The following is a 14,910-nucleotide window of genomic DNA, read 5'->3' on the forward strand; positions in this document are numbered from 1 at the left end:
TATCACCCTGAGTTCTCTGACATTGGTCCATCTTGCCTGTCAGGCTTTCCCACCTCATATCGGGGGGAGAAACCTGTTTGTTCTTACAGACATCACAGCTATGTTTTACCTCGACAGGCAGGGAAGATCTCACTTATCCCTCCTTTTTCAGGAAGCAATTCAGTTAACCTCAAGGCCTCTTACCTTCCAGGGGTGCGGAATGAGCTAACCGACCACCTGAGCCGGTCATTTCTGAGTCACTACGAGAGGTCTCTGTGCCCAGATGAAGCCAGATGTATTTTCTAGCAGTGGGCGGGCTCCCCAAATAGATCTATTTGCAAACAGGTCCAACAGAAAATGTTACCAGTTCTGCTCCCTGAAAGACCACAGTCCAGGTTCAATCACAGATGCCTTCCTGCTATCCTGGGCAGAAAAGCTTAGCTATGCTTTTCCCCCATACCTCTCCTACACAGACTGCTACTAAAAATCAAGTGGGACAGCACTTAAATTATATTAATAGCCCCAGCCTGGCCCCACCAAGAGTGGTTCTCTACTGGTCCTCTCGGTGGCATTTCCATTCTCACTCCCACTACACTCAGACCTGATCTCCTAAGACCACGGTTGGCTGCTCCACCCAAACCTACAATCCTTTCATCTAACAGCCTGGAAGATCCATGGCTAAATCTCAGTAAACAAGCTTGCTTAGAGCAAGTTCACCAAGTCTTCACACAACACAGACTCAACCTGTGGAACTCATTGTCAGGGGATGTTGTGAAGGCCAAAACTATAATGGGGTACAAAAAAGAATTAGATAAGTTCATGGAAGATATGTACATTAATGGATATTAGCAAAGATGGGCAGGGATGCAACCCCATGCTTTGGTTGTCCCTAGCCACCAACTGCGGGAAGTTGGACTGGGCAACAGGGGATGGATCACTTGATGATTGCCCAGTTCTGTCCATTTCCTCTGAAGCACCTGGCATTGGCCACTGTCAGGAGACAGGATATTGGGCTAGATGGACCATTGGTCTGACCCAGTCTGGCCATTCTGAGGTTCTTACTAAGTAGCAGAAAGCCCTCTATCAGGGCCCCTGCCTGTCAAAGTGGAAGTGGTTCTCTGTCTATGCTTGTTAAACCAGAGTCTTGCTGATGCATTAATCCATCCAGCGCATACTTAACTATCTGTTGCACCTGAAACTGCACAGTTTCCTGAAAAAGAAGGGTAAGCAAGCTCCTCCCTGCCTGTTGAGGTAAAACATAGCTGTGGTGTAAGAACAAGGCTTAGCAGTTTCCTCGGTCAAGGTTCACCTGGCAGCAATATCAGCTTTCCATGCTTGCATGGATAGCTGTTTGGTTTCAGGACTGTCAGTGCTGATAGCAATTCTGCTCCTTGGCTAAGGCCTGGTCTACACTACGGGGGTGTCATAAATATAAAGGGAAGGGTAAACACCTTTAAAATCCCTCATGGCCAGAGGAAAAACCCTTTCACCTGTAAAGGGTTAAGAAGCTAGGATAAGCACCTGACCAAAATGACCAATGAGGAGACAAGATACTTTAAAAAGCTGGGGGGAGGGAGAAACAAAGCCACTCTCTCTGTCTGTCTGTGTGATGCTTTTGCCGGGAACAGAACAGGAATGGAGTCTTAGAACTTAGTAAGTAATCTAGCTAGATGTGTGTTAGATTCTGATTCCTTTAAATGGCTGAGAAAAGAAGCTGTGCTGAATGGAATGTAGATTCCTGTTTTTGTGTCTTTTTGTAACTTAAGGTTTTGCCTAGAGGGATTCTCTGTTTTGAATCTGATTACCCTGTAAGGTATTTACCATCCTGATTTTACAGAGGTGATTCTTTTTACTTTTTCCTCTAGTAAAATTCTTTTTAAGAATCTGAATGCTTTTTTCATTGTTCTTAAGATCCAAGGGTTTGGGTCTGTGTTCACCTATGCAAATTGGTGAGGATTTTTATCAAACCTTCCCCAGGAAAGGGGGTGTAAGATTTGGGAGGATTTTGGGGGGAAAAGACGTTTCCAAACAGGCTGTTTCCCAATTATATCCCTGTTAGACGTTTGGTGGTGGCAGCAAAAGTCCAAGGGCAAAAGGTAAAATAGTTTGTACCTTGGGGAAGTTTTAACCTAAGCTGGTAAAAGTAAGCTTAGGAGGTTTTCATGCAGGTCCCCACATCTGTACCCTAGAGTTCAGAGTGGGGAAGTAACCTTTACAGGGGGTAAGTCAGCCTAAGTTATGCAAGTCCAGCTACGTAAATAATGTAGCTAGAGTCGATGTAGGTTAGGTCAACTTACTGCAGTGTCTACACTGCACTGGGTCAACAGGAGAAACTCTCCCATTGACTTACCTTATGCTTCTCATTCCGGTGGAGTACCAGAGTCAACAGGAGAGTGATCTGCAGTTGATTTAGCAGGTCTTCATTAGACCCGCTAAGTTGACCCCCAGTGCATTGATCGCTGCAGTGTCGATCCCCAGTAAGTGTAGACATACCCCAAGAAAGGTAATGCTTCCCTAGAATAGCAATAAAGGGAAGTTTGCAATCTACTATGACTTAGGGCTTGTCTAGAATACCATTTAAGTCTATGTAACTTGCATTGCTCAGGGATGTGAAAAAAAACACACCCCAGAGCGACGTAAGTTATATCGACTAAAGCACTGTCTACACCACACTATGTCAGTGGGAGACTCCCCCACCGACATAGCTTCCCCCTCTCATTGAGGTGGAGTAATTGCATCGATGAGAGAACACTCTTCCGTCAACATAGCGCATCTTCAGCAGACTTGCCACATCGGCACAGTTGCACCACTGCAATGGCACCAATGTAGCGCAGTAGTGAAAACAAGCCCTTAGATACAGTAGTGATGAGCCTGATATAAGAACCAAAACAAAAACAGAATAATCCAGTCTTCCATGTATACTTTCACTAAGACACTATAGAGTGTGCACTTCCACCTCTACTGATCCAGCATTTTGCCAAACAGTTCTATCCTCCATGCTCAAAAGTTGCTTTTCCCTGACAGCCTTGTGGGACTGCTAGTTATATCCCATCAAGTTACAGATTAACTTTGTCCACCAACGAAATACCATTTATGAGTAAGAAAAATTGTCTAGTCGATAGAGGAGTTAGGTATAAAACCCAGAAGTCCTGCAAGCCTATCCCCTGCTATAATTACTAAACAATAATGGTATTATATTGATCATGTTATCCCATGACAGGACCGCTTATCGCATGTGTCACCACCATATATAGATGTATATCTGCTTGTGATCAAGATGATTAGATCACATGCTTCAGAAGACTTATCAAACGTAAAGCTGAAAATGCAGGCCTTTTTAGTGCCAGGAGACTGCTCATAAGCTTGGAGTCAAAGTGACTGCAGGGGAGGGCATTGCAATGGCAGATCCCTGCCTGCCGAATTTTCTCCAGCTGGCAGTCCGTCAGAGCCTGATCTTGTCATACTTGGCTCACATTGTAGGACATGCCTCTTTGGTCTGGCTTTTCTGTGCTATTGGTACGTCCTGGGCAGTCCCTTGGGAAACAGCTTTTTAAGTTAGCAAGGTTCTAGGGTAGTCAAGTAGATGCTCTCTGTTTTCAGCATATTTTGTGTTTTTAATTGAACTTAGTAAATAGCTTTAAGGTGATGAGCACTATAAATGTGTGTGATTAATTAACAAAAAAACCACACCGCACACATACAGGGTGAAATCCTGGCTCCAGTGAAGTCAGTGGCAAAACTCCCTTTAACTTCAGTGGGGCCAGAATGTCACCCATGGACTTTATGCATATCCTCACATCATCTAAGATGTGATAGAAACAATAGAATCAAGGTGGAACAGCTGTGTTACACAGATATGGTCATCCTCCATATTATTTACACTTCTGCAGTAATTACTTGCATGTAACTATTTCCTTTATCTTTTTAGGAAAATATGTAAAATCTTGATTTCAATATGAAACAAGCGTGTAAAATAAAGAAATGTATTATTCACATGAAACTAGCTAGCCACGTGAAAAGATAATTTGGTTAAATGTACCAAAAGAAGGGGATATGTTTTGACTAGTTGAGCTATTATATCACAGGTTTCAGAGGAACAGCCGTGTTAGTCTGTATTCGCAAAAAGAAAAGGAGTACTTGTGGCACCTTAGAGACTAACCAATTTATTTGAGCATGAGCTTTCGTGAGCTACAGCTCACTTCATCAGATGTTTACCGTGGAAACTGCAGCAGACTTTATATACACACAGAAATCATGAAACAATACCTCCTCCCACCCCACTGTCCTGCTGGTAATAGCTGGTAATAGTAGTTATATCACAGTAACTACTCAATTGGCCTAAGTACTTACATTGTTTGAGTGCTTGCATTGTTTCTTTCTGAGCAACATATGGCTTACTCTTTTAAATAGCAGTGGCTGAAGTCTGTCTGGTTCACTGGGAGTTCATTGGTATATATTTGCAACTCCTGAAGCAAAAAAAACTGATATTTTATCTTTAGAAGGAGTTACATTTTTTTTGAACTTATTGAATTTTTCAAAGATCAGCATGAAGAGTTCTGATTAAATGCTTGCTTCAGCGTTTTAAAGGCTTCTTGTGTCCCTGTTGCCTAAGGAGGTCGTACATTACGATTGCTCTGTAAACATCAGATTGTACCGAATTGGCTGAGCATACCATGCAGAGCACACAAAGAAGACATCAAATGGCTTATCTTGCACTTATCAACTAGTTTATTTTTCATGCCAAAAAAAGCTGTATTTTTACAAGAGCAGCTGCTACTTTGTAAATATTTTAATGGCTTCTGTTAAGTAGATCTGTCAGTTTTGCAAACAATATTAAAATAAGATTTTCATTCTGCCATGTGATTGCATGTCTTGAGATGTATTTTATCTCTGAAAGGCCTGTGGAGGAGACTTGAGAATGGATTTTTTTTTTTTTATTTGCAGGCACAGAGCCAATAGAGAATAGGTGCATTTAAGTAATAATTCATAATGTCACCACCAGGGAAGGAGTGTGAGTTCCATCACTATTGCATGAAGTCTTCTCAGAATGCCCTTCTGGCTGAATAATATGAAAATCTGTCAATGGGCTAATACAGAACTATCTTTGGCTCTTCCAGCCAGGTGCTAGATGTTACAATCACAGCTGCCAGCAAATTTTAGGAGGAGGGCATACTCATACATATGGATTCCTTGAGCACATTGCTTTAATCTAAGAGTATATTACCATCAAATAATATTATCCTGTTATCTAGACAAATGTGATCTTTGTACATTTAGCAAGATATAAGTTCTCATAGCCTTTGAGGTGAAAAATAACTCCTTTAAACATGAAACTTTTCACTCTCTCAAAGAGAAGAGGCAAAGCCAGAAACTTATTTCTGACGTCTTTCAAATTTTGTGGAAATTCAAATTCAAATCCCCAGATCTGAACTCAGCAAACTGCAGAGTCCAAGATCCAAACCTGGAACGGGCCTATTTTGTAACCAAGACTACACATTACCTTGAAAGGTTTTCATTATCTAGGGGTGAAATCTTGGGTGACCTCCTTCTGAGCCTTCCAGTACCAATAGACCAAGTCCTGATTTATCCCTGAGTCCTATCCTAAACCTAATCCAGATATGAACCATCCCCTCAGCCCATCTCTACTCTATTAGTGCCATTTTGGCTAGATCTGTTATTTAAATTAGATGTAGGAAAAAGTAATTGTTAAAGAATGTCTAAGGAAAAATGCTTCAATAAATTAAAATTAAATCTGTGCCCATGAGAAACAGAAACCCAAGGATCCATAGTGAAGATTTATATTTCTTCAGTCCAAAGATCTTATAGCAATTGATTCTCATGGTTTTGAGCTGCTGTTGGCCTTCTCCTGAATATATCCTGTCATACTGTAGCACTAGGTCCTCTTATCAGGAATAGCATTGGGACAGTATGGACCATCATGTTTTCTCCTGCTCCTCCACCTCCAAAATACACAAAGGTCTTTCTTCCTTCTTTCGTTCCACCTATAGTGGAAGAAGCCACTAGTACCTCTAGAGAGCCTTTGGGGCAATTGTCATGTCCATGGGGTTTTTGTTTTGCATTAAGAAATTCCCTCTCTGTCCTAAAAGTAAAAAAACTTTAAAGTTTTACTTAAAAAAAGTAAAAAAGGGATCAACCTGTGCATGTTCTGATAAAATAATATCTACAAGTTACATGTGAATGGACTTTGGTGAGTATTTTTAATTTTTGTAATGAATTTAGCGATCATGAAAAGTGCCAGAATGCCAATATTTATCCACAGAAAAGAGATAGCATGTACAAGCTTTCCCTTGCTCCCTGTTAGCTTGTTTTGAAGGGACCACCTTTAGAGATAAGAAACATCACATAGACCCATTCAAGTCTCTAGCCTCTGCTCTATATTACCAGCAAGGATATGACTTGGTGCAATGTGTGATGCTGGTTTTGAGATTATGGTAATAATACTGAGAACGTGTGATGCTGGTTTTGTGATTATGGTAATAATACTGTGGTCTCTCATCCATTAGGAACTAGATTGAAACTATTAATTCATTTCACACTAAGCACTGAATAACCATCAGATACAATTAACTTCTGGACACAGATCCTGGGTTGGATTTAAATTGTTACCTAGATGTGAAAGTGCCAAAACTCATTAGCATTCCTAAGGGCAAGTTAGTTCCCCAGAACTTATAGGGCCAAATTCAGAGGGGATGTGTAAATTGGTAGATGGTAGATTCCCTTACTCTTAGTTAGACTCCATTAGACCTTGTCACACCCATTTAATGATGTGTAAACTAGTATAACTAAGGGCCTGCCTACACTACAAAAATATCCAGGTTAGCAGATGTGGTTACAGCACCACTGTCCCCTGAGCGAGTCACAACACATTTTAATTTGCATGTGACCTACCTGTGTTGTCACCAGATCACATAACCAGACATGTCCCAGGCTTCGGCCCACTTATGCCTCTTTGTTACAGCACAGTTCAATCCCTTCCCTAGGACAAACGTTAACTACGTTGAAACAATGTAAAGGATCAACTGAGATGTTTTGGGGTTCACCCAGGCTAGTAAGGGGGTTTGGTCACAGTCTACCTTGTAACACTGGGTGTCTTGTGGCTGTGCAGCTTTGGTCCAAAACTGTGACCCCCAACAGCCTTCCAGCAGCCCACAAACCTTACCCTGGCTTTGCCCAGCCAAATTACTCCATGCAGGCTGACCTTGGACCCTTCCAGCCCTGAATGCATCTCAAAATCATCTGACTGAAGGGACCAGTCCTTCACACTGGACCCTCCCAGATAAATGTTCAGTTTGCTGCCTTTACAGAGACAGAAAAACACTCCAACCTGTTAGCTGTCTGGAAGCACATACTTTACTGGACATACCCAGCACTGACAGCAAAACAAATTAACCACCAAAAGCGTGTGGATTAAGTGAAACCAAGTAGAAAGGTAGGGATGGTTACAAGCAAATAAAAGTGAAAACATGCATCTAAAAGTCTAAAACTTCATCTAGCAAGATACAGTCTTTGTTCAAGGTGGTTTTCTCTTTCTCTCTCTCTCTCTCTCTCCTTACCAGCTTTTTGCTGGCTGATCTGGCCAGGATCCATTACACAGATCAAATCGCTTAGTTTCTTCTCCTAAACTGAAGAGTAAAAACTGAGTCTCTCGCTGTTCCTTATAGTCCCAAAGGGATGTCTATTTCACAGGTTAGGAATGCCTCTTGAGAATTCAGTCTTCTGTCTCTCTCTGGAGTGCAGGAACCATGTTACTGCTCTGTCTCTCGAGCTCAGGATCAGGATAACCCCCACAGGTTTAGCTCAATGACTTTGTTTACTACTAATGCTTAAACTGAGGTAAACCCACATTCCTTTGTGTAGGTCAGATCTGTTTATTGCCTTTACCTAAGCGAGGCTGTCTGGTCTTAAACATGTTCTAGTAACATCATACAGAGGGAATTCATAACTTTATATACTGTATAACATTAACATCTACATTATACTAATAACTCATGTTATTAGCTTTCATATACCTCACACATCATATTTTGTACAAATATTATTGCAGTAATGTTTTTCGGTTGTGAATACAGGATTGCCCAGGATCACAATCTTCCTGTTAATGGCTTTTTTAGTGATACACTACTTTTCTGGTATACCGCTATGTGAGTTAACCCAAATGAGACTCCCTTAGAGTCTAATATCTGGTTACTTGGTGGGTATGCCCACAATGCAATGAAAGCCCAGGGTTAGTACAACGCAAGGTAGCGCACCCTGAGTGTGTTAACTTGGGCTTGAGCATCTACTCTCATTTGTAACCCCAGGTTAGGAACTGTTGAACCCTAGGTCCCAGTCTGGTGCTCCAGCACCTACACTGAAATAGGCGAGCTGGGATAATAACCACCCATATCCCAGACTTTCTAGCACCCTCCCAAAATGTCTGCTTGAGCCCTTTGTTCGTGGTGGGAAAAACCTGACTGTCTTCCAAACTTGACTGTCCAGAGGACAAAGAAAGTCAGCTCAAGAGATTGTGGAACACTTTTGGCAAACTGCCAGAGCACAAGTCAAGAGGGGCTGCATCTACAGTGCAAAGCAATAGGGCTTGAACCCTGAGGCCCGTAGATTGTAGATTTGTACATGTAGATTTGCGTGTAGATGGAAGGGGGTTAGGCTTAAGCGGAGTGTGAATCCTGGGCTTACATTGCAGTGAAGATATAGCCTAATTCAGAAGTGATGTGCAAGAGGAGGCAGGGAAAGTTATGTATTGTTACGTGGATATGACTAAGGACTTGTCCACACTTAAAACACTACAGAAGTGCAACTTCATCGCTGCAGCACCTCAGTGTTGACACTACCTATGTCAACAGACGGGGTTCTCCCATCAGCGTAAGTACTCCTCCTCCCCGAGAGGCAGGAGCTAGGTCGATGGAAGAATTCTCCCATCAACCTAACACTGTCTACACTGGGGGTTAGGGCGGTACAGGTACGTCTCTCAGGGATATGGGTTTTTCATGGCTATACCAATGTACAATTCTAGTGTAGACCAGACCTCTGGAAGTCTAAGTAGGTGTGAGTTACATATTGCAGCTTGGCATAACAAGAAGGTATAAATTAAACCAGTTTAGATGAGTCTCTGAATCGAGCTCTCATTTTTTATATTCACAAAAAGAAAAGGAGTACTTGTGGCACCTTAGAGACTAACCAATTTATTTGAGCATAAGCTTTCGTGAGCTACAGCTCACTTCATCGGATGCATACTGTGGAAAGTGTAGAAGATCTTTTTATACACACAAAGCATGAAAAAATACCTCCCCCCACCCCACTCTCCTGCTGGTAATAGCTTATCTAAAGTGATCACTCTCCTTACAATGTGTATGATAATCAAGTTGGGCCATTTCCAGCACAAATTCAGGTTTCCCACACACACAAACCCACTCTCCTGTTGGTAATAGCTTATCTAAAGTGACCACTCTCCTTACAATGTGTATGATAATCAAGGTGGGCCATTTCCAGCACAAATCCAGGGTTTAACAAGAAGGTCTGTGGGGGGGTAGGAAAAAACAAGGGGAAATAGGTTACCTTGCATAATGACTTAGCCACTCCCAGTCTCTATTCAAGCCTAAGTTAATTGTATCCAATTTGCAAATGAATTCCAATTCAACAGTCTCTCGCTGGAGTCTGGATTTGAAGTTTTTTTATTGTAATATCGCAACTTTCATGTCTGTAATCGCATGACCAGAGAGATTGAAGTGTTCTCCAATTGGTTTATGAATGTTATAATTCTTGACATCTGATTTGTGTCCATTTATTCTTTTACGTAGAGACTGTCCAGTTTGACCAATGTACATGGCGGGGGAGGGGTGGGGGGAGAAAACCTAAATTAGTGCTGGAAATGGCCCAACTTGATTATCATACACATTGTAAGGAGAGTGATTACTTTAGATAAGCTATTACCAGCAGGAGAGTGGGGTGGGAGGAGGTATTGTTTCATGGTCTCTGTATATATAATGTCTTCTGCAGTTTCCACAGTATGCATCCGATGAAGTGAGCTGTAGCTCACGAAAGCTTATGCTCAAATAAATTGGTTAGTCGCTAAGGTGCCACAAGTACTCCTTTTCTTTTTGCGAATACAGACTAACACGGCTGTTACTCTGAAACCTGCCATTTTTTATATTGTGAGAACTGGAATGTTGGTAGCTCATCTCTGCTTCAGAGCTGAAAAACAGGATCACTTGCAGGCCAGATACACTGAAAGTGGATAGGACAGTGCTTCGAAAACAGCTCCGAGAAATACAGTTCATTACCAAAGGGTCTTACAGTTTAGTCTACTGAAATTAGGGTGGCTTCTGAGACCTGCCTAAGCAAAATTCCTAAGCAAAAAGTTCCTTTTATTGCATATGTTTAGGCCACTACCTTGAGGTCTCTAGACACTTAAAAAAATATTTCTGCAGTCCCTGTTTAGTTAACTTCATTGCTCAGCCCCTCTCTTTCTCTTAAGTGGTTACTACTAATTAGTTTTGAAGAATGGGGCTCTCTGGAGACCGATTTAAGCAGAAGAAATTCTAGTTTACTTACCAGGAATTTGAATTTTCCAGATATAGTATATTGCCTCCATAGAAACATGCTCACTCTCCCTCTTTCACGGCTTCTCTTTGGAGTTTTTATTCCAGACAGATGGACAGAAACTTAGAGTGAGATCAACGGCTCTTCTTTAATAGAGTCTGTCTAGGAACTGTTATGCGCATGCATCGAGGCATGTGGCCCCTTACTAAGCTAATTCCTTTTCATGGTTCCCTGCCTGCACAATTCCATGGGTGTGGATCTGTGAGGGTAGTGCAGCCAGAGCATTCTAGTTATGGGTACTGTAAATAAGCTAGTTTACTCTTGTTTGTCTTGTTCTCTCCATTTTCATCTCACATGTGAACAGCGTGAAAAATAATAAATCTTGGGGAGTTAGCCCTTTAGAAACTGAAGGGTCAGAAACCCAAGTGACTTTGCCCTCCTAAGCTGGTGAGCACTTCTGGGTCTCTGGCCAAAATGTAAACTACAGCAGTGTGGTAACGCTTGCAGTAGCATTATGTTCTTTCCACTGCCCGTGGTGTTACCATGGGTATTGTGCAGATTAGGAAATACAGGATTCAGGGAGGTAGAGAACAAGGGGGAAAAACAGGATTTAAAGGGAAAAAAAGCAAAAGGTCTTACGGTTTTGAGAAAAACCTTTTAAAGTCTTTATCTGTAACAGGATTTTTCCTTAATCCATAGTCTGCTAGACTAGGGTTTGATTATGCTTCCTTTTTTTGTTTTTTGGGGTTTTTTTAAGTGTCACACCTACAGTATGCAATTTTTCTACATCTTTTAGATGGTTTGGGTACTTTTCAAACAATTAAGCCTTTTGATATGCTAAAAGATGGTAAAATCAGTCTATTTTCAGGATCCTAACGTCTGTGTTGTCTCTCTTGTAAACTGAAATTAAGTGAAACAAAAATAGTAGGGAAAATGTTATAACTTTGTTTTAATCTCTTTTAAAGATGTAGAGGGGAAAGATTAGGCAGTTCATAAATGTTGATCAGTGTAGCTGTAGTGAAATGCTCAGATGGAACACAATCTGTGTCAGCCCCTTAGACCATTGATTTTTGACAGATAATTTAGATTGGGCCATGTCTCTTTATTCACAAAACTCTTCCTCTGTAAACTCTTAGGGTGTTTCTGATACCAGGTAGCTAGTGACTAGAAAATGTTTTCAGAGATCAATTAAGGGTGAAAATTTACACAAATATGAAGTTTCTCATGAATCAGAAAAGTATATCTATCTGGATAGGAATATTATCTAGATGTCAGAGAGGTTGCTGAGAGCATCCTGGGGCTGAATGAAAACTATTGCAGTAGATAATGGCTGTATGCCAGCAGTTCTCAATCTGCGGCCTGTGGGCCACTTGTGGCCCAGTCAGCACAGAGCTGTGGCCCATGTGACATCCTTGGGGCCATACAGATAGTATTGGATGCGGTCCACAATGGTAAATAGGTTGAGAACCACTGCTGTGTACTCTCCCATGTGCATTGCAAACCAGATTGATAAAGAGGGAACATTTTGTCTCCTGTGTTACATGAAAGTTTTGAAGGAATCCTAGTTGTTTATTATGAGAGCAAATTGAGGATAATCCACTGTGTTTTGTTCTTTGTTATGAATAAAGTCTAATATCACAACTTGATCATTTTTAAACAGCTCTTTTGGGGCATTTAGACAGAGAGGATTCTTCAGATGAAGCTTTTGTCGCTCTATCTCTAATATCGCAAGAGGAACAGACATTTCAGGATGCCCTCCCTCCCTCTGGCTCAAACTTCAGACACACAGCACAGAGCAGTTCTAACAGGTGAGATTTGCTGAGTGGATGTGGTGTAAGTATAGCAAAGAGGCATTTTAGCTTTTACAACTTGTGCTGTAACTCCTATGCTTATAAAATTTGCAGATGGTACCAACCTGGAAGGAGTTGCAAGTACTTTGGAGGACAGTATTATAATTCAAAATGACCTTGATACACTGGCAAATTGGTCTGAAATCAACAAGATGGAATTCAGTACAGACATGCAAAGTACTACGCTTAGGAAGGGAAAAATGAAATGCACAGCTGATAGCACTGCAGAAAAGGATCTGGGGGTTATAGTGGATCACAAATTGATTATGAGTCAACAGGGTGATGCAGTTGTGAAAACTGCTAATTTTCTGGGGTGTGTTAACAGAAGACTTTTATGTGAGACATGTAAAGTAATTGTTCTGCTCTACTTGGCACTGGTGAGGCCTCAGCTGGAGTAATGTCCAGTTCTGGGTGCCACACTTTAGTAGGGTGACCATCCATCCTGTTTTTAAAGGGACAGTCCCATTTTTGGGGACTTTTTCTTATATAGGCGCCTATTACCCCCCAACCCCCTGTCCCGTTTTTTCACAGTTGCTATCTGATCACCCTGTACTTTAGGAAAGATGTGGAAAAATGGGAGAGAGTCCAGAGGAGAGCAACAAAAAAGGTCTAGAAAACCTGACAGAGGAAAGGTTAAAACAATTGGGCATGTTTAGTCTTGAGAAAAGATGATTGAGGGGGGACTTGATGGTCTTCAAATATGTTAAGGGCGGTTATAAAGAGGACTAATCCGCTGTTCTCCATGTCCACAGAATATAGGCCAAGAGGTAATAGGCTCAATCTGCAGCAAGAGAGATTTAGGTTACATATTAGGGAAAACTTTCTAACTATTAGGATCATTAAGCACTGGAATAGGCTTCTAAGGGAGGTTGTGGAGTCCCCATCATTGGAGATTTTTAAGAACAGGTGAAATAAACACCTGTCAGGGATGGTCTACGGTCTGCTTGGTCCTGCCTCAGCACAGGGGCAGCTGGACTAAATGGCCTGTCAAGGTCCCTTTCAACCCTACATTTCTATGATTTCTTACACAGTCGAGGAAAACTCCCCTTTCCACAACACTGAATGAAACAATGCTGAGTAGGGTGAGGGGAGAAAGCAGGCAATTGCCTGATGTATATTTAATGCTGGTCTTCTTACAGCCTAGGATTTTTAGATTATTTTGACGACTCTTTTGGCTTTCAGAAGAGAGATCTAAACATTTTCCTAGAAGATATTCTGAAAAGGATATTCTGTTGCTCAGTGGCATGGCCTTTGTTCCCAACAATTGTAAAAATTCAAGAGAAGGAAAGAGAACAATAAAATACCAGCATTTTAATTAAACTTTGATGCATTAATTTAGGCTCTTAAATCTACATTCAGACACTTAGGTAAAAGTGCTTGAGTTTTTGTGGTGGTGAACACTGGCTACTGAAGTCAGTGACTTCAGCATCTCTGAAAATTAGGCCACTTTTACTTAGGTCCCCAAAACCTTTGTCTTGAAAAATTTTACACATGTGCTTAGCTTTACACACAGGGAGGAGCTCTTAGGCCCTGATCCTGCAAAGCACTTAAGCAATGCTTATGTGCCATTGACTTCAAGACAAAACATCCTTAAGTGCTTTGCTGAACAGGAATGGTGTCCTGAATCAGTAATACAGTGTATGAAGTTAGACATACATATAAGTCTTTGCAAAATCTGAGCCTAAACATAGATTTAGCTGCCTAACATTAGGCACCCATGTTTGGATGCTAGTAGAGGAAAACCTTAGGACAGTAGCAGCAGCTATTGGACGTTTTGATACATTCAATACAGACGCAGAGAGTGCAGAGAGAGTACCAAGAATACATGCGTTTTTGGAGTACTGAGCATTTATAACAAAATGATATTTAAATACCTATTTTTGTTTGCAAAAATGCAACCTCCCTTGCCTGTAGTGCAGAAAAGACAGAAGTACTGGCAGCAACAAGATGTTGAGCCGAAGCCAAGGTGTGAAAAAGGAGTTGTAAAAAGACCCCAACACAAAGTTCTCTAAGCCCATCACTAGACTGTGGGTCTAGGGCTGCCTGATCTGGCAATCCTTAGGATCTCTCTGTAAAAGCTCTTATTGCTATTGCATCAAAGAATGGAGGCTGTGCAGGGGATTCTCATCTTAATGGAGAGGAAAACTAAATAGCTCACCCCTAGAATGGCAGACTGGACGGATGCCTATATAGGTTGAAACTGAAACATTGAGAAGTTGGATACCAGACCCATTTGAAGAACCTATGCTTTGGATAATGGCTGCTGGCAAAGGCATGAAGCCTTTGCTTTTTATAGGATTTTTCTTATAGCACTTTTGGACATCAGTACAAAAGAAAACAGCTGTCTGGTTCCTGACAAACAGATTTGGTCATCTAGATATGTGCATTAATTTCACCAAAGGCTGCATATTTATATTGTCCTCTTCCTTGTCATTTCTTTCCCCTACACCTGCCTGAGTTGTCACCTCCTTCTGTTATTCGTTTCCTAACTTACCTAACATTGTAAGTCCTTTGGGACAGA

At 41.4% G+C, this 14,910-nt stretch overlaps 1 protein-coding gene across 5 annotated transcripts in view; it reads left to right on the forward strand.

Moving 5' to 3' along the window:
• The window catches only part of WDPCP (WD repeat containing planar cell polarity effector), a 278,133-nt gene that overhangs the window by 242,196 nt on the left and 21,027 nt on the right, over positions 1–14,910 (forward strand). For all 5 annotated transcript variants that reach the window (XM_073339531.1, XM_073339528.1, XM_073339532.1 and 2 more), the window contains one exon: positions 12,200–12,347. In XM_073339531.1, coding sequence (XP_073195632.1) covers positions 12,200–12,347 — 148 coding nt within the window. The remainder of the gene's footprint in view (positions 1–12,199; positions 12,348–14,910) is intronic.

This window comes from Lepidochelys kempii, chromosome 3 (assembly GCF_965140265.1).
Source record: "Lepidochelys kempii isolate rLepKem1 chromosome 3, rLepKem1.hap2, whole genome shotgun sequence".
In the NCBI taxonomy this organism is placed as follows: Eukaryota; Metazoa; Chordata; order Testudines; family Cheloniidae; genus Lepidochelys; species Lepidochelys kempii.